The 21355-nt window shown below is 42.3% G+C and overlaps 1 protein-coding gene across 1 annotated transcript in view; it reads right to left on the bottom strand.

Annotated features, from left to right (window-relative positions):
• The window catches only part of ABCC4 (ATP binding cassette subfamily C member 4), a 220836-nt gene that overhangs the window by 138205 nt on the left and 61276 nt on the right, over positions 1–21355 (bottom strand). The window contains exons 5-9 of the mRNA XM_016158617.2: positions 15123–15212; positions 13958–14121; positions 12672–12797; positions 11157–11406; positions 1235–1336 (exon numbers count right to left, since the gene is read on the bottom strand). Of these exons, the coding sequence (XP_016014103.1) occupies positions 1235–1336; positions 11157–11406; positions 12672–12797; positions 13958–14121; positions 15123–15212 (732 nt within the window). The remainder of the gene's footprint in view (positions 1–1234; positions 1337–11156; positions 11407–12671; positions 12798–13957; positions 14122–15122; positions 15213–21355) is intronic.

Below are 21355 nucleotides of genomic sequence, written 5' to 3'. Positions count from 1 at the left end.
TACAAAGTATGACACTTGTACCACTGGAGAAGGGCAAACAAGAGTGGAGGTTGGAAGGAGTGCTGGCTGAGCGCGTGTTTGCTCTTGGCTCCAATTCCCACCTTACCCCTGCTATGCTAGGAACTGCCAGCTCCTGCAAACCTTCTGCAAACTTCCAAGTCAAAGGCAGTTCAGCCCTAGAAAATACTGTCTAAGGCCAGGAGGCAGGAGAGGGAAACTGGTACCCGCCAGTACCTCCACCTGCTTCTCCAGCCTTTGTTATAGTCGCACTACCTGTGCTGTGCCAGCATCAACAGAACAGCCTTTCGCACTGTGGTCCCCACTCCCACTGACAGCCAGGCTCCTGGGTTCTGCCCCAGACAGGTGACCCTCTGGTAAACACCACCTCCTTCCTGCATTCCTCCAGCTCTAGAAGTGGGAGCAACTTCCTGGTATTGCTAAGCTCTGGGTTACCTCACCCACTACACATGTAACTAATTCCCCACGTGACATCCCCTCTCCTGTGTGGGGGTTGTTTTCCTAATCCAGACTGATACAGAAGAATAGGCACAGAGGACCATGGAACCCTGGGAGAAAAGCATTTCAGTTGTTGATACAGGAGGCTGCACTGAATGTGCAAGTTTGAGAACTCCTTGAGAGTGGTCCCTAGTTTTTTTTTAATTTTTCACATCTGCCTGAAAGCCATAAATAAACCAAGTGGTGGGAAAATCCTTGTGACGTCACCAGTCCTGCCTGTCAGCTTGCCACACATTGGGACCCACTGGCTCTTACTATGCCCACCTGCTGCCTCCTGCCTGCTCCTGGCCGCCACCAAAGTAGCCAGCACCACCCAGGAGTTTAGAATAGGGGAGCCCCCACCCTACTCCACACCAAAGATCCAAATCATGGCTTTACTCCATATGTAGCAGATAGTGTGATAATGTCAAGGTAAAAAGTATATTCTAATCCTATAAATTCTAGCATTACAAACTTACGTACTTTAAGTTCAAAATCTGGTAATATTTTGAAAGTTCTCTTGAAAAATGAGATAAAGAACAATATGTCAAATGCCTCAGCCTGATTTTACACTTAATCTCAATTAAAGGCAACCCTTATTCCTGATTTTGAGAATTTTTATAACAATGAGCAAGTCATATCTTATACTAAGTATAAAAAAAAAAATCTCAAAACTCTATTAAATCTATGTTGCCAGTTGTCTTTTAGCAGTCATGACCTTGTAATGAAAGTTTGTTACCTTATCCCAAAAAGTAGTGAAGTCTTGCACATGCACTATAGTTTTACCGTCTGACAGCAGTTGAGAATTACGCTCTTTGATCTCATCAAGCAATAGAAAGTTCTACAGAAAAAGGAAAAACACAGATTGGTTAAACTGCAAGAACAAAAACACAAAAATAATTGCTTTCCTAAAACACGCAATTAAAAAAAAAACAAAAACCTTTACACAGCCTACATATCGTTTTGCCGATGTATTCAAAGTGATGGTTCACATCAGAACATACCACATAACTTAGTGCACTTGACTCTTGAACAACAGGTTTGAAATGTGCAGGTCCACTTAAACATGGATTTTTTTTTTTCAGTGAATACTGTAAATGTATTATTTTCCTCTTCCTTATGATTTTCTTAACATTTTCTCTCCTCTAGCTTACTTTATTGAAAAATACGGTATGTAATACAGATAACATACAAAATACGTTTTAATCAACTGTTTATGTTCTCATTATGGCTTCCAGTGAACCACAGACTTTTAGTAGTTAAGTTTTGGGAGAGTCAAAAGTTATACACAGATTTTCGACTGTGCGGCGGCTCAGCACCTCTAACTCCTGGTTGTCCAAGGGTCAACTGTATATATTTGTATATGTTTATATTTATATAGTGTATAACATATAATTATGTAGTATAGTATTATGTATATATACTGCATATATAGTAGACTATAATATATATCTTATGTGTGTATACATATATAAAGTGTTCATGGTCATGAAGCTATCTTTGTAACTTTATCAACAAGTGCACTAGTTCCACCTTAAACAGAAAATATGGCTCCGCACTTGAACATATTTAGAACTCAGGCATTTTTATTGTTTTTCTTTTGTGTTATTAACAATAAACACAGAGTTGGTAGGAAATGATTCCATAAATATTTACTGAACTCCACCATGTGCCAAGCACCATGCCACATACTGGGAACACAAAGACGAAGGCCATTCCTGGGCCTCGAGGGACCGAGCTGGCTCAGAAGCACAGGCCGGGAACACGAGACCGATGGCCGAGGCTGTGAACAGGGGCCTGGCTCTGTGGCTTCTTTGCCGTGACCTTCAGCTGGGCACCTAAGCACACGCTGCTTTTCCCCTCGTGCGTGTCAAACCAATGCATCACTACTTGTCATTAACTATCACTTAAGTCATCATTCTGAAAAAAAAAAGGCACTTATTAAGTTACCATCTCTTTATAAAATATTTTATAAGCATCGATTCATGATCACAGCCTCCTGTATCAATCATCTATTCACAATTCCCTCCCCTCGACGCAGGAACGGCCGCATCTTCCACTGCCACGTCCCGGTATTTTCCACACTAGTCAGGAACTATTCAACACTATTTAGCTGAATAAAACCGTCCTGCTCACCATACAAATCTAACATAATGATATATAGGAAAACTTCCTCTTGCTCTGCAAATGTTAGGCATAATTCAAAGAGAAAACCTACCAAGGTGCAGAAACTGGATAAACAACTGAGATCACCCCAAACTCAGAAAAACTTTGAACATGTGGCAGAAACTGTTGGCCTGATTCAAAATCTGCTCTCATTTTCTGTGGTAACAAACCCCCAATTTTTGGCTGGCACATGGCAGTCTAGAAGGAGAACCCCTCTCCCCAGCCTCCCACATAGCTTAGTGTAGCCATGTGACTAAATTCAGGCCAATGGCAAGTGACAACGTCCAGGATCCTTCCTCTGCCTCACGGCCTGGGCCTTGGAGGCTGCCGGCTTGTTCAAGGCCGCACACAGTGGAATAACAAGAAAGAGTCTGGATTCCTAACACTAGGAAGGATCATACTAGCTGTGGAACTTGTTATGAGGTGAATTATGTCCCCCACCAAAAGGTATGTTGAATTTCTGACCCCAGTTACCACAAAATGTGACTTTATTTGGAAACGGGGTCATTGCAGATGTAATTAATGAAAGTGAGGTCACACTGGAGTACGGGGGGCCCCAAATCCAGTATGACTGGTGGCTGGTTTATAAGAAGGGAAGAGAGCCACAAAGACAGACACACAGGCAGAAAACGGCCATGTAACGATGGAGACGGACACTGGGGTGATGCCTTTGTAAGCCAAGGAATGCCAGGGTTCTCCAGCAACCACCAGAAGCTAGAGGAGGCATCGCCCTCTGACACCTTGATTTCAGACTTTCAGCCTCCAGAACTATGAAACAAACTCCTGTTGTTTTACGCCTCCCAAGTTTTTGGTACTTTATTACGGCAGCCTCAGGAAACCAATATAGAACCTTACAAGGATTTTTGCATGAGAGAAGAAAACACTCTCTTGTGTAAGCAGTTTTAACATAGGTATTCTAGAACCCGTAGGCAAACCTAATCCTCACCAACACGGGAGGCACCGGAAATAAGCGTGTGAATATGTTTGGGAAAGTGAAAACAGCACATAAGTAACTTGCTCCTCTAAAAATCATGAGTACCTCTAAAACTCATCGCTCCACAAAGATTGCAACTCTTAGCACTCCACAAAGATACGAATTTGATTGCGATGTTCTACTTGAAAAGAACAACTGGTAAAAACTGAAAATGAAAAGTTCTGTGTAGGAAAAACATAAAAATGCGTGCCTATGCGTTTCTCTCTAAGAGCCAGCAAGCGTGAGACACCATCTGCTCATTCATTTGTTCCACACGCTCATCCACCCAACAGGCTCGCTGAGAACCTATACTCAGGAGTGGGCACTGCTAAGTGGGTGCTAGAGTAACCGAGGGGATCACTTCACAAATTACCAAATGTCTAACCTTTACCCTGTATACCTGAAACTAAAAGGAGAACAAAAGACTGGGCACTGCATTTTCTACCTGCCCCAAGCCCCGGCGGGGAAGGAGGCAGAATGGACAGGCTGTGGTCTGAGGACACATCTGCAGGCTTTAAACCCCCCGCAGCCCGATTTCTCTCACCACACCACCTCTCCCAGAGTCAACCAACTACTAACTCTAACTGGTTTTGCCACATTCATCACTTTCCCCAAGTCTCCATTCCTCTTGAAACTACATAATTTCAGAATCTTGCTACCAATCATTGAAAATACTGGCAAAGCATTTTTTTTCACTCTCTCCCTATACTTCTTGTTCATTCCCCAGCACTCCTCAACAGCACCAAGCCTATCCCCAACACAGCTCCCTATTGATTTTACAACTCTGAGAACGTCCACCTTGCTTAAAACCCTTCGCTGACGCACACACACTTAACTGCACACTCCCGAAGTGGCGCTGGCCTTGCTTCCCTGAGGACTAATCCCACCTGCCCTTCTGAGTTGATCTGGAATGCTAATCCCATGGGAATCAGCTCAGGGTGGCCCTGGCTGGCACTGCCCTTCCTCCCCCAGAATCCCCATGGGGATTTTCAGTCACACAGAGGGTAGAGACTACTTCGTCACACACTTTACAAACAGTCCCAACTCCAACTAAGCCTCGCACAGAATCAACATATCAACAAAAATCAGCTAAAGGAATAAACAGACCTTGTGACTGGTTCCAATGAGTCAAACCACTGACTACATCACTATAGCCTTACAGTTACTAGGCTGTGTGTGTGTGTGTGTGTGTGTGTGTGTGTGTGTGTGTATGCAAAAGCTTATATATACTATAAATCTCGTCTAGACAGAATAAAACTCTGATTTTAGCTTAAGCATATAACCAACACATAAAAGTCAATATTCAGTGTATACATATTAAAAATTTCCCACTTTCAAAAAAGAAAAACTAGGCACAAAGTGAGGAAGCAAACGTTTTGAGTACTTGTCAATAAACAGTAGGTCTGAGTAGAGAAAGAAGTCACAATCTTCTAACTTGTAAAGGTGCCAACAGTGCTGGGTGGGTTTTTCTCTTGTACTTAGGCTGATGAAAGAGCTGAAATTAAATTGCCATTAGAGCCAGGAACTGCATACCCAGAGCAGGTCACGCGGGAAAGTATCAGACACTGGAACTCGGGCCGAAAAGGTTGACTTCAGAGTGGTTGGCAGGCAAAAGCCTAAGCAGCTCTGTGAACAATATAACCTCAGAAACCAATTTTACCGGATGCAGAAGCTGCTGAAGACTTTCAGGGCTTTAAAGTTAAGAACAGATCTGTTAGAATCCTATTGAACTCATTCAATGCCAAGACCATCAGTAATCTCTCCTCACTAAAAGGAAAATAGAGGGAATTTCTCGGGCCTGTAACTTTATAATAAATCCTTCATTTTCAGAACATAAAAAAGGAAACTGAAAAGCATGTATAAAAAAGAAGACACTACACCATAAAGCCAACATGTAGGTTTGCCCCGCAGGCATGGATGACAGCACCAACTCGAAGGTAAAAAGATGTAGATTTTCTTCCTAGGGCCCCGAAACATGATCTTACTGGAAATTGCATGGCCCAATCTCCTGAGGCCCAGGCTACAGAAGACAGAGTTGGAGCAAGCTTTAAGAAGGCAGTGATTTCTAAACTCTACATGCCTACTAAGCACATAGCCCATCTACGGTCAAAGCTCACCCAGTTCTGATGACCTGACCAGTACACTCAGCAGACCCTTCCTGCCTTCCTCTCCAGCTGCCATTTTCATCATCTTCTAATTGCACATTAACAAATCTAAGTGAGGGGAAGGGAAAGGAAGGAAAGTAAGCACTGAATCAGTCAATTATATAATAGTTCCCCCCTATCCAAAGCGTTACTTTCCATGGTTTCAGTTACCCACAGTCAAACGTGGTCCAAGTATACTAAATGGGAAATTCCAGAAATAAACAATTCATATATTTTCAATTTTGCTCTGTCCCAACCAGAACTTGAATCATCCTTCTGTCCAGCATATCCACCCCACTCCATCACATCATGTAGGCACTGCATCATCTCACATCGTCACAAAAAGTCAATATAGCACAATAAGATACTTTGAGGGGAAGAGAGAGAGACCACTCTCACTTAACTTTTATTACAGTATAGTGTTATAACTGTTCTACTGTATTAATAGTTATTACTATTAATATCTTACTGTGCCTAATTTATAAATTAAACTTTATTATACGTATGCGTAGGAGAACAGTATACACAGGGTTCGGGACTATCCACTTTTTCAGGCATTCACTAGGGGTGTTGGAAAGTATCCCTCTCAGATAAGGGGGCTGCTGTATTCATTGCCTATTACCTTTGTTAGACACAGGAAAGGAGGATGAACTGAGCATATGGCCTTTTGGTGGGTCTAAAAACACTTGGGTATTAGAAAAGCATCTTAGACTTCAAAACTAAATTCATGCTTTTCTCCTCCTCTAGTATTCCACATGTCAGTGAACACAGGTGATACTCATGCAGTCCTCTCCTTCTACCCAACTTCTCCCCTTCCCCAACATCCAACTCAGCGTGATCCCGAGTAGATCTCAAATCTGCCCAAGTCTCTTTTCCACCCTAAACCAAAACACATCATCTCATTCTCGGACTATCTAACGCCCCTTTACACATCTCCCTACCGTACTCTGGATCCCCACCCCTACTTCCCTGGCCCATTCCCCAGGCTGCAGCCAGGCGAGCCCTGAAAAAGTTAAACCTCTTAATGCTGTCAGTAGGGTCCTGTAAGGTCCCCGGCTCAGGCCTCCAGCACTTTCTCTACAGCCCCAGACATATTTGGTTCCTCGAATGCATGAGTCTCCTCTTGGTGCACTAAGAATTTTTGTCACATAACTATCCCCATAAAAAAGCAAACATCAGCCTCCCACCTCCCCCAATTCACCTGCCCGTCCCCACCCTCACACATATATTCAATCGCCTAGGTAACTACTTCAGCCTTCTCAGGAGGCACTGTCTCTGAAATTACACCGGCATCTCTGCCGAAGCACCTCCCTAAGACCTTTACTTCCAAGGACTAGACTAAGGACACACGAATGCACATCGACAGTGAGTTTCCTTATTTGCTTCTGTATGACATCCCCTCTACTTGATGATACATAAATTCCACGCAGGAAGGACTTCTGTGCATTTGCCTATCATTGTGTATCTGTATCTAGCACAGCACCGGGTTTAAGGAAGGTGCCCGATTATATTGTGGAGTGACTGAATGAATGAATAAATTCCAAATTAATCCCTCAAATGTCTCGCATAAACTAAGGCAGGTATTCGTTTTTCCTCTCAAGTGATTTTTGTCTTAACATGATCCTGATGTCTTTAACATTTAAGCTCATTTAGACCGTATGTGTTTTTGTCCATAAGTAAGACAATGTTTCCCAAATGTGGCCTATTTCCAGGTACATGGGGGCACTTACTAAAGACATAGATACCGTAGGCCCTGCCCGAAACCTAGTGAATTGGAATCTCCCCGAGCTGTGGTAATTCAGTTTAATAAGAATCTCCTTTGATTTTGATGAACCAGAAAACTCAATTTTAAAAAGGGTTATAGAAAAATATGGATAGAAAAAGAGTCTAAGATCTAAAATATATATATATATAATATGCGCGTGTGTGTGTATATATATATTTTATATATATATATAATTTCCATAATTACTTCAACACCACCACGAAGCAATTTGCCATGCTAACACTGACTCTTCTCACCAACCTACCCTCTGCCATTTATCCCACCTTTATTGAAACAAATCTGTAAATCCCCAGGCCCACCTTCCTGCCAGAAACCTTATGTAGATGAAGGAAAACTGAGGTTTTCTTCTGCCCAAAGCAAAGATACTTCGTTTATCAGGACACAAACTAGCTTGACACAGTTAGCCCTGGAAAACTCGAAGTTTTTAGCAGGTTATAATTTTAAGGTCACTGCACATATCTACATGGGAAGCAGTTTCAAGCCTCAGATCCAGTTCAGTGGCATTTTGCTGGAAAAGAAACACTGGACCCAAATATTTGACCATAATTTCCTGAAAACCTTCTATGGGATCCCTTTCACACTATACTCTTTGATGCATTACATTAATACATCAGAGAATAAAAGTTGTCACTTTCCACTAATTAATGCTCAATTGTTAGGCATTCACAGAATCCCACAGGCATGACAGAGCTGGACGGTTCCTTCGGTTACACATTATCTGAGCTTCTGTTATCAGTGTGGAATACGAAGATGAACCATATATGAAGAGGCACTGTATCTGTCCTTTAGAAGTCTGGAGTTCAGGGAGAGAAATCCATAAAGGCGACTTCAGTCACAATGTAAGTGAAAACAGAGTCACATCTGGGGAGCTCAAAGAAGAGATGGGGAAGTCAAGAGACTACGATGGTGAATTCTGTGTGTCAACTGGGCTAGACCACAGTCCCAAGACTGCTCGAACACCTCTGGATGTTACTGAGAAAGTAATTTTTAGACAAGATTAACATTTAAATCAGTAGACTCTGAAGGCCTTAAGAGAAAAAAGACTGGCCTCCTCCGTAGAGGGAATTCTGTCTCCAGACTGCCTTCTGACTCGAGATGCATTTTAGCACAAAGCCCCATGAGTTTAATCTTTTACCTCATGGCAGCCAGTAAGATGTTCTAATTCTGTTGAGCAAGCAAGTAAGACTGAGAGTTTCTATTTATCTACAAAGCCCAAGGAAAGCCCAGCTGTCCGCACAGCCCAGGAGCCAGGCCAGCAGGGCCTGCAGTAGCAGCAGGCTGTGTGGGGAACAGCTCCTCTCTTCAGAGAGCAGGTCCACCAAGTCCAGGCAGGCTGGTTTGAGATACACAGATGGACACACAGACAGAACGATGGAAAGACTCAGGTGCTTCTCCCTTCTGGACAAGATCCATCCCCTCTGGACAACACCCTGGGTTGAGCCCCACAAGGCTCAATGTTCCAGGTACGCCTAACTCCAGCGTATCCCTCACTGTGCATTTCTCCGGCTTCTAGTATAGGTTGGGCCACCCTGGGCCTCTCTTGAGTGCCAGTCTTTTCCTTTGACTGTTATTTTCATCAATCCAGAATTTATTTGATACCCTTCATGTGTCCAACATGGGGCCACATACTATACAAAAGAACTGCCAGACATGGTCTGCTGTCAGGTGGCTTAGAATGCTCCTGGGTTGCCAGAATCACCCCACCTGAAACGATGCTGAGTGGTGCAGTCCTGACCTTGTATGTAAATGGAATCCCAAGATCAGGATAAATGAAAGTGCTAGGAGAGGGTCACGGGAGCTGGCCAGGGGGCTCGGCAGCGTTTGCTTAGATCTGAGACAGAAGAGAAAGCAAGCCAGGGAGATGAATGGAGTGGTCAAAGACCTAAACATGGGGATGAATGTGGTATGCAGCAGAAACAAGCCTTCCCACCATAGTGGAGGGTCATCACATGCTGGGAGACACGCAGCGCAGCCTGCTGAGCTTCAATCTAGAGTTTAAAAGTTTTATTCTGCAGGAAATGAGGAAGCTTTGGAGGTCTTTGGAATAAGACTAGATAATTAAAACAACACTTAAGGAAATATCGCACATGCCAGAGGTACTAAGAAGTCACTGCAACAATGGTTAAGAAACTGGGGCTCTGGGCAGAGTCCTGGTTCTATCGCTTACAAGCAATGTGAAGATGGGTGAGCTACCGCACCTATGACAGGGACCTGTTCCTTTATCTGTAAAGTGGGGGCACCAATGTTTATCTCATTGAATCACTGTCAGGATTAAATGAGATGATGTGTAAAGGCTTCAAGAGTGCCTCGCCCATAGTAAGCAATGGCAGCAGCAATGAAAGCGGAGGCAGCAACAGGCAGTAACGAGATTAAATTACAGCAGCACAATATACATGCAAAGCCACGGCATGGAAAAGTTATAGTGTACACTTAGACCGTCAGTATGGTCAAAGTATATCCCTAAATGTCTTCTTTTAAATGAGGAAGCTACATAAAAGAAACGTTATCGAAGTGCATGGACTACCATCTCTTAACAAAGTTGCTAGAAGCCCCTGTCGGAAAGAGTGATAAACTTGGAGGAACCAGAAGTGACCCTGTATGACTGATCTGTTTTATGGATAATGCTTTTTTCATAGTATAGAAACTTCATCATAAAAAAATCTGAGCTTTTATGACAAGACTGCCTCCTCCCAAAAAACACGCCCAAAGCTCTCTGACTTCACTAAAGATCTATTACCGGGCATCCATCACTGTGGAAAAGCAAGAACAAAAAAAAACTAGATTTCTGGTCAAGCCCAGGCACTCGGGTTCAGGCCAAAGCCCTCTCACAGAGCCAACTCATCTTCATTTTAGACCTATCTGTAAACACACAAATAATTCAGAAGCTACTGTGTGCCAGGCCCTTATCCTGGTGAAGTAAATTATTTGTCCCTAGCAATTTAGGGACAGCTAGCCAGGAAAAGGTCTTAATGGGTATGGTAGACATCAAAAAAACAAATTTGGAAGTAAGAGGCCTTCTGGAGATAGGCTGAAGCGGGGAAAAAAGTAATGTGAAAAGAAGACAGGGACAAAAAGGCAGAGAGCCAAAAGAAATACTCAGAAATCACAAGCAAAGCATCTATGGAGGAAAGAACCCATTTTTAAACAGAAAGAGCTGAGTGAGGCGGAGGCCACTCTTCCTGCCCAAGAAGCAGGGACCTTCCAGCAACTCTTTCCTTCCTGGCCCAGAGAGAAACCCTACTCACCCCAGGACTGCATGCAGTCCCTGCCTCATCACCGAAGTTAGATGGAAGACGAAATCCATCTCCCTCTCCTGCTCTCAGACGTTTTAATCACCCTGCAGTTACAGCTTGGACATCAAGAGCCTGGGCCGCTGCTGTTTATGTTTCTGCCCATGAGTGATCGGCAGTGCTGACGTTATCTGTGATGCACTCTACCTCAGAAGACAGGGGGGAGGCACATTTTGGACTGACTGCAGGTTTGGCCATGAGAGTCCAACCTCACCTAACGGGACCACAGTGACATTAAGTAAAAGGAGAAATGACCTTACTAAAATCCGCTTACAACTTTAAAATGTTATTAGTCACCAAACCTTGATTCTTCGGATGCTGACAACTGCCTCTGACACCTTCTCGATGGCCGAGGGGAAGAAGAGAGTGACCGTCAACCGCACAGTCGCGTACAGTGCCACTGTCACGAACACGCGGCTGGCTGTGATCACGTTGCCAAGGAGCACGTAGACGGTGAAGGTCACAAAAATGATAAGTTTGCTTCCAACAAAAAACGATGCCAAATTCATTCCTCTAAGGTAGGAACTTCTCAAAACCTTGGAAATTTCCTTCCTGGATATAGGATATAGAATGGGATATAAATTTTAAAGGAAGCATCAATATCAAAGTCATGAATTCAAGTGCCTTTTGCACGTGGTCCCTTTCTAAGGAGTGGACGTACATTAGGAGAAAGTCATTATACAGCTCGCACCTTGAGGCCAGCTCCCTCACAAGGACCACACACTCCATCACCCCTCATTCATCCAACTACATGAGGCTTAATGTCACACTTTCACATTATGGGGCGATCAGACTGGGTTTGAACATTCATTCAACAAGCACTTGTGGACACAAGTCCTATGCTGGGCACCTCACTGATGATAGAAAGATGCAGCCTGTCCCCTCCAGGAGCTCATGAACTCATAGGAGAGGAGAATAAGGCACCCGACACTTGTGAGACACCAAGACATTAGACAGAAGCAGCCAGCACAGGCCCCACGCGGGCACGGAGAAGAGGCGTCTTAACTGGGAGCGGTGGAGCCAGGGCACGTAGCACACACTTGGAACCTGAGAGGATGAGCCTGAGTTAGCAGGGTGGAGGGGCCCAGGGAGGAATGAGGATGAGAGTGCTTTCGAAGCCATGGGAGGTGCACCTAAAAAGGTGCAGAAGTGAGAGGAGGGAGCGTGTGTATCATGTGCCGGAGTGTAAAGACTCATCAAATATTTAAATGAGAGACTAAAAAACATTTTACAAACAAAAAGGAACACTATTTCCATGGCTTTGTTTGGAATGAGTAATACTGGTTCATACAGTTTGCCTCATACAGGTATAATCCAACTTCTAGAATCTTCCTGTATGTGCTACATTCACATAAGTTATAGTTTTACCTTCAATGTCATATCAAATATTAACATCATAGAATCATTGCTTGTTTGGCATTTGAATATTAAGAAATATTTTGAATTTCATTTCTGTGTAAGAAGCATATGTATTTTTTCTTTTAAGAAGATGGTAAATAGAAGGTCAGGTTAAAGTGACATACCACATGATTCTGCTTACCCCTGTGGTCACAGGTGGAAGTTGAGGCAGGCAGCATTGAATTACGTTCACCCTAATGTAAAAACCTAATAAGAATTCTAAAACCACTCAGTGAAAAATAAATAAATAAAAGTTTGCAACTTTGTATGTTAATGGGTGGCAACTAGACTTACTGTGGCGATCATCTCACGGTATCTACAAATCATTATGTCGTATGCCTAAAACCAATGTCATATGTCAACTATTGCTCAAATTTTTAAAAATATGAAAATATGGTGTGATGTTTACGAACACTTACCTTCTCAAATTGGTAATAAGTTCTGCAAATGACTTTTCCCAAGCATACATTTTTATTATTCTTATGCCGGTTATAACTTCATTCATGGTTCTGATTCTCATGTCTGTGAAAGCGGCAGTCTTACTCCTAAGGGGAGAGAGAGACAGACATGAGAGATGAGCCATGGCGACTACAACCCAGCTTTCCTCATCAGCAGTGGGCACAGGCAGAGGCCGGGGATCGAAGGATTCCCTATAGCTCTTCTTGCACTGACAGCAGAAGCAGGTCCTGTTCACAATACAAATGGAGAAAGACTTCAAACGGGAAATCGACAATTCATCCCAGTTCAAGAAGTAATCTGAAGAGCGTGCAATAGCATGTCTTCTAAAGAAGACATGAAATGAGTCACATACAAACCATGTGCTCAAGGAGGTCATGGTTGGGTTGTGAAGGCAGAAAGGCGCCCAAGTGTAACAAGAGCACAACTGGCTGTGGTGTAATAAAATAGGAATAAAGTGCTGGGGAGCAGGAAAAAAAGGGTTGTTAATTCTACTGTGAAAGAGGAGAGCAATAAAGCTTCAGAATTCCGGTAGCATTGGAAGGGGCCTCGAAGGATGAGGAACGCTTCTCCATGGCAAAGAGGGGAAAGGAAATTCCAAGTAGAGAAAAATGCCAGGTATAGAGGCACAAAAGAAAGAACTCGATATGCTTCAAACAAACAGCACATCTCCATCCACCTGACAACCTTGACGACGGCCCCCTTCCAACCCCCTGGGATCTGCTTCAGGTCTTACTCATAACCATTAGGCTTTTCATCACCAGCCACTTTTCTATCACATACACTGCTGCTAGGACTATGGGATGTTGTAAGGACATAATTAAGATTTACCTTGCCCTTGGGGAGCTTGAAGCTTAATGAAAACACTCACACTGAAAATGGCTCTAACACGAGCATAACAAAAGTATATGCAGCTAGAATTAGGCCTATATCTAAATGTATTACTAGTCAATAATGTTTAAACAACCTCAACATACACAAATTCTGCTTAAGGATGCTCTACTTATTGAGGTACGGTGCCTAAAAGCTAGTCGGGGGGAGCGAGTGAATGCCTTCCCCTTTCCCGCTTCAAGATTAGCCTTTGGCTAAGCCGGAGTCTCCACTGGCTAAGCCTGAAGAGTCTACAACTCACTGCAAAGACATCATAGAATCACTGCCCCCCCCACTTTTTTTCTGAACAGGAGCATCAGACAGATTGTGGATATTAACAAATACATAGTACCTATTTTTAAACCAGTTTTTCTCTTACCGGAGTGATGAAAACAACTTTCCAATGCAGCTTTGCAAAGGCAGAAGAATAATTAGAATTGCCATCCCGGCGAGGCACGAAATTCCTATTTCCATCCAGAGCAGGGCAGTTACTGCGATGGCCTGCAGTGGGCCTGCCCACAGAAAGTGCAAGAACACTGTTACCTTAGAAGAAAAAGACAAAGCCTTTTTAGGACTACAGAAAAACAAAATCAATAAAGGACAGAGTATAGGAATGATCTGCTCTGAACCAACAGAAAGGAACCTAAGCAGAAGTGATCACGGTGGGCTTTAAACATGCCAAAGCAGAAAAGTTTCTCCTTTCTGGGGCAACACAAGGCAGACTTTAGGTGCTTTCAGGGAGAACCTGGCCAGCAGCATTGGAAGAAAGATCTCGATTTTGTCTTCCCCACAGATGTGCTCAGGGCTTCCCCCAAACTCTGCCATAAATTTGGCCCCACCTCCCCTAGGCTCTCTAGCACCCCAAGAAAGCCTGAGTTATGGTGCCTACTACACTCTCCAGTAATTACTTGTGTATTTACCTCCCTGACAGGCTGTGGCTTCTCCAGGTCAAAAGTCTTATTCACCCCTGGAACTAAGTAGGGGCCTTAGTTCATGTTTGATAATTGAATAATTGAAAGAGAAGTGGTCTAGTGCGATACAGATCTGACTAGCTCCTATGATGCCCTGCATAATGTGATATAGTCACAAGGTAAGTGTAGAAGAGTGTGGTAGGACTGAGGAGATTTGGTTGCTTCGGGCTAGGGACTACCCATTTGTCATTATTTATCAGACTTCCTACACAGCAGGCGCTGCACAGGGCACAGGGAAAAGAACAATCTTGACACACCAGCTCATGTAAAGAAAAGCTACTAGAAGAGGACTATTAGCTACATTTAACCGAGCTGGGCAAAAACACTGCTGTCTGACCATTTATGATTAAAGTATGTTGCAGGCAACATTAGAAAAATAAAACTTTCATCTACAAGACGACACACATTATATCTAAGTTGCACAGAGGAGAAATGAAGAGCTGGATTCAAAGAACCTTTATGTCCTCAACAGTACCTTGGCCTGTACCAAAAAAACTGGCAACTGACATTCCAATAAGGTAAACTACATGAGAAGGATGGGAAATGAAAAAGGATTGCTCAGGTATAGCTTACCTGATCAAACTTGTTCACATCATTGGACAGCAGATTGATGATCTGGCCTGTGGTGGTCTTGCTCATGGCCACGTTACTAAGGCGAAGTGCCTAAAGAAAGGGAGGGAAAGAGAGAATCACATTCCAAGCCTGATACCAAGCCTCACTTAGAAAATAGCGAAACGGTACATTTTCATGGGGTTTTTGTGTGTGTGTGATGTCAAGACAAGTAGGATGACCCACAACGGCAGGGCTCTAGCGACCCTGATTCAGCCTTCTACTCCTCAGTGTGGTGGCGGTCACGGCAAAGGGAAGAACAGGAGGTAGAGCTAAATCCCCCACTTCATCTTTTGATAAATTTGGACATGTCCAAAGTATTTTAAAAAAAAAAAAAGTTTATACTTAAGAGCCAACCAAGGTAATTTTGAGCCAAATTAGATGAGAGTGGAAAAGTTGCCTACCAAAAAAAAAGTTAGGAGACTTAGGCTATAAATCTGGAATCAGTCATTAATTCTGTGTGTGATGTCATTTAAACAATTTGGGTCTTGGAGTCCTCATTCTGTGAATGAAGATAATCCCTCATCCTGCCTAGATCACAGGGTTCCTATGAGAGCGAAATAACAAATATTTATTATCTGCTATGCGGAGGATGCCAGCTGCTCCAGGAGATAGGATGACAGAGGAGTCGTGTTTTCTTGTCTTTACAAATGAAACAAGATATGTACAAGCACCTGTAATTCAAGTGTAAACTGGGCAGTAAGTACAGCGGCACAGCGGACTGTGGGAGCTTTCAACTGGGTGACACTGTTGGGGGTGGGAGAGGCAGGGGTGGGGTGGACCTTGGATGATGAAGAGGAGAAACTATATGGAGGGAGAGAAGAGGAGGTTGCTGCAGGTAAAAGGAAGAGCAGGCATAGAAGTCAGGGAGAGGAAAATGTGGAGGCAGCTGAGTGAAGAATACTCCAAATCTGGCTTGAAAGATGTATTGAGAAACAGCTACAGAGGTTGGAAGGCAATATAGAACAGTGAATTTTAATATTAGAGTGAGAAACTCAATTTTAGGAAGATGAAACTGTGAATGTGATCGGCCAGGTGATTCTTAAGAAGGACTAATTAGTCTAGGCAAGAGGTAACAGGACTGTGCACGAGGCTTTGTGAATGGAAAGGAAGGGCCAGACATGAGTGAGAACACTCTGGAGAGCAGACAGTGTGATGCAGATATACATACATACGCCAGTAAGGAAGGAACGGGGGAAGGAGGGAGGACGGACAACCCTACAGGTAAGAAATAAAACTTTTTGTGCCTTAATTACTGAAAGCCAGCTTGAAAATATTTTTAAAGCCAATTTTACATACACATCCATGTTAATCCCAGATGCAGAAAATTTTAAGAGTCTTTTAAAGGAGTAGATATTTGGCATATAATTTTAACAACTGAAATAAGGCAGAATGCCACACCAAACTCTTATTCTAAACTGTTCTTTTGTTTGTTTTTAATCTCCAGATAACTATAGTCAGCTAGAATTATCAATTACAGACCATTAGTGCTATGACAATGAGGACTACAGGGTAAGATGGTGCCGGTGACAATGTGAGCAAAAGACAAAGTTTCTCTGGGTGCACATTAGGGCTACTTGTAATTCAGTCACGTTTATATAATGAAATCACTACAGAGTTTGGAAGGCAACATGTCAGATATAAGGATGGACTAAAAGGCTGGCTCTAGAAGGAAAGTATCACTGTAGCCAACACAGAAATTGAGATCTGTCAAAAGAAAATCTGTTATAGTCTAGATAGAATGAAAAAAAATAGTGACATGTCATTAATATCATTAATGAGGAAGGCAGTTTATAAGCAAACTGCCAGACTTCTGCTTCCGATCATGAAAGAATAATTGGTGCTGGACTTGCCCTCCACTGTAAAACTACAAAACTGGTCAAAATACATGAAGCAGCTTTTTTCAGGCACTAAACCACGGGCAGTGCAAGACTGTGAGGCTTTAGAGAAGGGAAATACGAGAGCTGAGTCAGTGACCGGCCTGGCTTTCGGCCGGGGAGAGGAGGGGTGAGGGGGCAGGTGGCGGGGGTGCTTTCTGCCCAAGTAGAACCGTAGATTCACTGAGCCAAACAGGAAGAGATGCTGTTCCAAGTTGCAGAAACATCTGCAATTTGTGGGCCAGAGTAGCTGAGGGCAGGCCCCAAAAGTCTGTGTGGGGATTTACCAAAGATTCTTTGCCATGGTTTCACTGCCCACGGGCAGTACAAGGCTCCCTGAGTCCTAGGAGAGAGGCTATGGGGCTGGTGTCGAAGGAAGACTCCAGAGGTTATGCAATACTGGGAGACACTGGAGTCTGTTCCCAACTAGGAGATCTCCCTAGTGCCTCGATGGTCAGCTCAGAGGCCAGGAGAGCCATGACACTGCAACAAAAATCACACTCTAGAGTAAGAGCCACGTACTTGGACTAAGTTCCAAGTGCAAAAATCAGCCCCAGATTAGATTAGACAGGCAGAGAGATTAAAAGAACCCATCTATCCTGCCAGGAATCGTCTATCAGAGCAAATTTCAATACCTTTTAATTGAGACTCCCTATAATGTATCCCTCATAATATAGGAAAACAGCTGTTAAACATGCAATGAAAAAGTGACCCATAATCAAGGGGAAAAACTACAGGCAACAGAAATAGACTCCGAGATGATTTAGGAATTAGATGAAAACTGTAAAATAACTACAGTAAGTCCTTGCTTAACGTCATCAATAGGTTCTCCCATTTTTAGGGAAATAGCATACAACGAAAACAATTTCGTGATAGACTAAATGATATAAACAAAAGTTCCTATGTTACAGTGAAATGGTGTTGAATGAAATGATGTTATTCGAGGACCCACTGTATTGCAAATATGTTCAAGGAGTTGAAGGGAAATATGGTTATAACAAGTGAGTGGATGGGTAATTTCAGGGAAGAGATGGACACTATCAAAAAGAACCAAATGGAAATTCTATAACTAAAAGGTACAATATGGAAAATTCACTAGATAACTTTAAAAACGAAAAACTTCCATTGATCTGTTCCCAGACTCATTAACCCTTTCTTCTATAGTTTACAATCCAAAGGACAGGGGGAAAAAAAGAGAGAGACTGGGAAAAAAAAAAAAAAAAAAACAGTCAAAGCCTGGAGGTTCAAAGGGACAATATCAAGCAATGAAACATATGCATAATTGGAGATCTGGAAGAAGACAACATATAGGGAAGAAAAAAATACTTTTAAGAAATAAAGGCTGAAATGTTCCCAAGTTTGGTAGAAAACACTAATTTACATGCCTAAGAATCTTAGCAAACCCCAAGAAGGATAAAAACAAAGGGACCTATGCCTAGGCGCACCACAGTCAAACTGCTGAAAACCAAAAAGCAAGAGCAAGTCTTAAAAGCAGCCCAAGAAAAATGAGACATTACATACAGAGGAACAACAATACAACTGAGTACACTGACCCTTGCATGTTCATTTATGTCATCGTGATCACAAATCAGCCACCATTTACTGAGTGTCTAGTGTAAGCCAGACACTGGGCACTGAATAGGAAACAACCTTACGAAGTATTATTCCTATTTTGCAGATGAGAAAATAAGCTGAAAGTGCCTGATGCCTCACAGAGAACAGGCACTCAGCTGTTTTTTTGGTTTTTGTTTTTCTGTTTTTTACTGAAGCAGTTACCACTGTTCCTCATTAATGCAGAAAATTAAAGTTTGGTTCTCATAAAGTATACATGTTATAAAAACAGTTCGCATCCAATGTAGAGATGAACAATGTGCAAATTAATGCATCATCTTTCTGTTAATGTTTTGGTTCTACATTTCCTTAAGCTGACATGTTATAAATGGATTATGCTTAGTTAAATGTGCTTTCCTTGTGAAAGCAGAACAGTTCCACCATGAGAAAAATAAAAGGTAAACAAAACAAACTGGAATCAATACTTGTACAATACATGCCAGACCCAGGGTGAATACCTTTAATAGATCAAGAGAATTATATAATAATCGAAGCCTGGAGGTTCAGAGGAACAATATCAATAAGAATTATAAAAGCTTACCAATTAAAGGAGGGGGGGATCATAAGCAAAGACCACATGCAGGAAATTCACTAAGGAAAACACAAATGGCTAATGAAAATTTGCAAATCTGAAATTTGTTATTACTCAAAGACATGTAAATTAAAATAAAGCAGTATTATTTTTCATCCATGCAATTGTGAAATCAGCAGAGATTTTAAAAAATACAACATCCAATCTTGGCAAGAATGTGGGCAATCTCATTTCACTGGAGAAAATGTAAACAGTCAACTCTTTGGGAGGAAATCTGGCATATCAAAAGCCTTGAAATGTATATACTCTAGGGAATTAAAAATGTCTTTGAGGTTTTAGTTTTAATCATGTTCACTGCACTGCTGTTTGTTAATACATAAAAACTGGAAAATTATCTAAATATCAAATTACTAAAAACTGGAAAACAATCTAAATATCTAATTATTGGTTATACTAGAATCTAGGTGGCCATTAAGAATAAGACTGAACTGTGGAATGAAAACTCCATCAGCACAGGATCCACTTATAGTTGGTTCTGATTGTGGGTGGACATGAAAATACATTTGGAGTTATAAGAGAACTCTAGGACCTAGGTCAGAACATTCATTTTGTACAATTTTTAAAAATAAATGCAATATATTTGTCACTTATTTGGAAAATAAACTGCTTCTCCTTTGTTATTTTAATCAGAAGTGAAACACAAAATCGAAGTGCAGACACAAATATCATCACTAAAGGAATAGGGAAAATGAATGCCCTTTCCACAGAAGTGAGTTTTCCAGACTGGTGAGATGTAGTATCCCTTTAAGAACCAAAATCTTCATTTTAATAGAAATCCTCCTCAAACCTTTCTCTAATAGTCTCTTTTAAAAAAAGACACAAACTGTGGCTCATCACCTCCATGCTGCAGATTCCTCGTCACCAATGTGACTCCTAGCCAGTGTTAAGGATCCTCTGTGTGTGAACACTCCTCCCACAGAGAGCCCCAAATGGCAGTGCTTTGGGGATTTTACATACGTTATATAATCGTTTTGTCATTTGTTGTCCAGCTATTTCTTCAAAAGACTAACTCGCCATGACCTTTTACTATCTTTTCCTCAGACTATCTCACCATCACATACCAGTGGTTCTAAACTAGGGCATTGCTTCACAATATTCTAAGAAAAGTCATAGTAAGTAGGCTCTGAGCAAAAGACTTAGAATAAAGAAACAAAAAACAACAAAAAAAATCAAACAAGCTCTTATGTCACCTACTTAGCATTTTTGGCTTACTTCCTGATTCCTGGCCCTACCCTCGAGCTGAATTTGTCAAATAATGTGGTTTCCAGGTACAATGGGCATTACTGAAAAAAGCAACTATAATAAGTATGTTTAGCTCATCTGAAGCAGAAAATTGTCTGTATTTTTCCAATATTGTTGCCCAGAGTTGCCTAGCAATGCTGCCACATCTATTTTCATGAATGTGTAATCAAAAGCCACTAATCTGTTTTTAAAGGGAGTGCTCAGGGACTGCCTAATATCCTCCATCCCCATGATCATGATAGGAGACAATTCCATAAAGTTAGATGCCCTCTACAGTTCCATAGAGAAGAGATTCAAGGAAATGGAAAAGTTCATACAAAATCAACCACCTGCTGCTATCTATAATCTGACAGCGCCACTGCCTTTTTTTCTTTTTCTTTTTGCCTGATTCTCCATGGCTATCACACAACCTAGAATACCTATTCAAAAAGCTCTCCACCAGCTTTGACAGATTTGCCATTTACCTCCCTGGGGGTAATTCAACTCCACTAGCCACCTTTTACCCTTATACCACTATGACCTACTGGAGTCAAGAGGCTAGAAAGATACGTGGAGTTCACAAGTGAGCCTCTGAGCATGATGGGACAACGTAGACCTCAAGAACCATCTGGGTGGGTTGGGGGAGGTACTACATCTCTGAGGTCAGACTTAGGACTTGAATTCCTCAAGAGGAGTTTCCTTAACCTCATCGCATCCAAGAGCCATGAGTCCCTGAGGCTGGCTTTTCTAACGCCTTGGGAACCCTCGAGACCAACAGCCCCTAGGTGACTACAGGAAGAGCCCAAGGGTTTCCTGGTGACCATGCTACATGTAAAACACCTCTCTCAACTGTGGGGGGCCTTAAGTACCCCCAGATCCTTGGGAACATTTCAGAA

The sequence above is a fragment of the Rousettus aegyptiacus genome, unplaced genomic scaffold, assembly GCF_014176215.1.
Source record: "Rousettus aegyptiacus isolate mRouAeg1 unplaced genomic scaffold, mRouAeg1.p scaffold_m13_p_11, whole genome shotgun sequence".
Lineage (NCBI taxonomy): Eukaryota > Metazoa > Chordata > Mammalia > Chiroptera > Pteropodidae > Rousettus > Rousettus aegyptiacus.
Note: the sequence above shows the minus strand (reverse complement) of the source record. Positions and strands in the feature narration are given on the sequence as shown.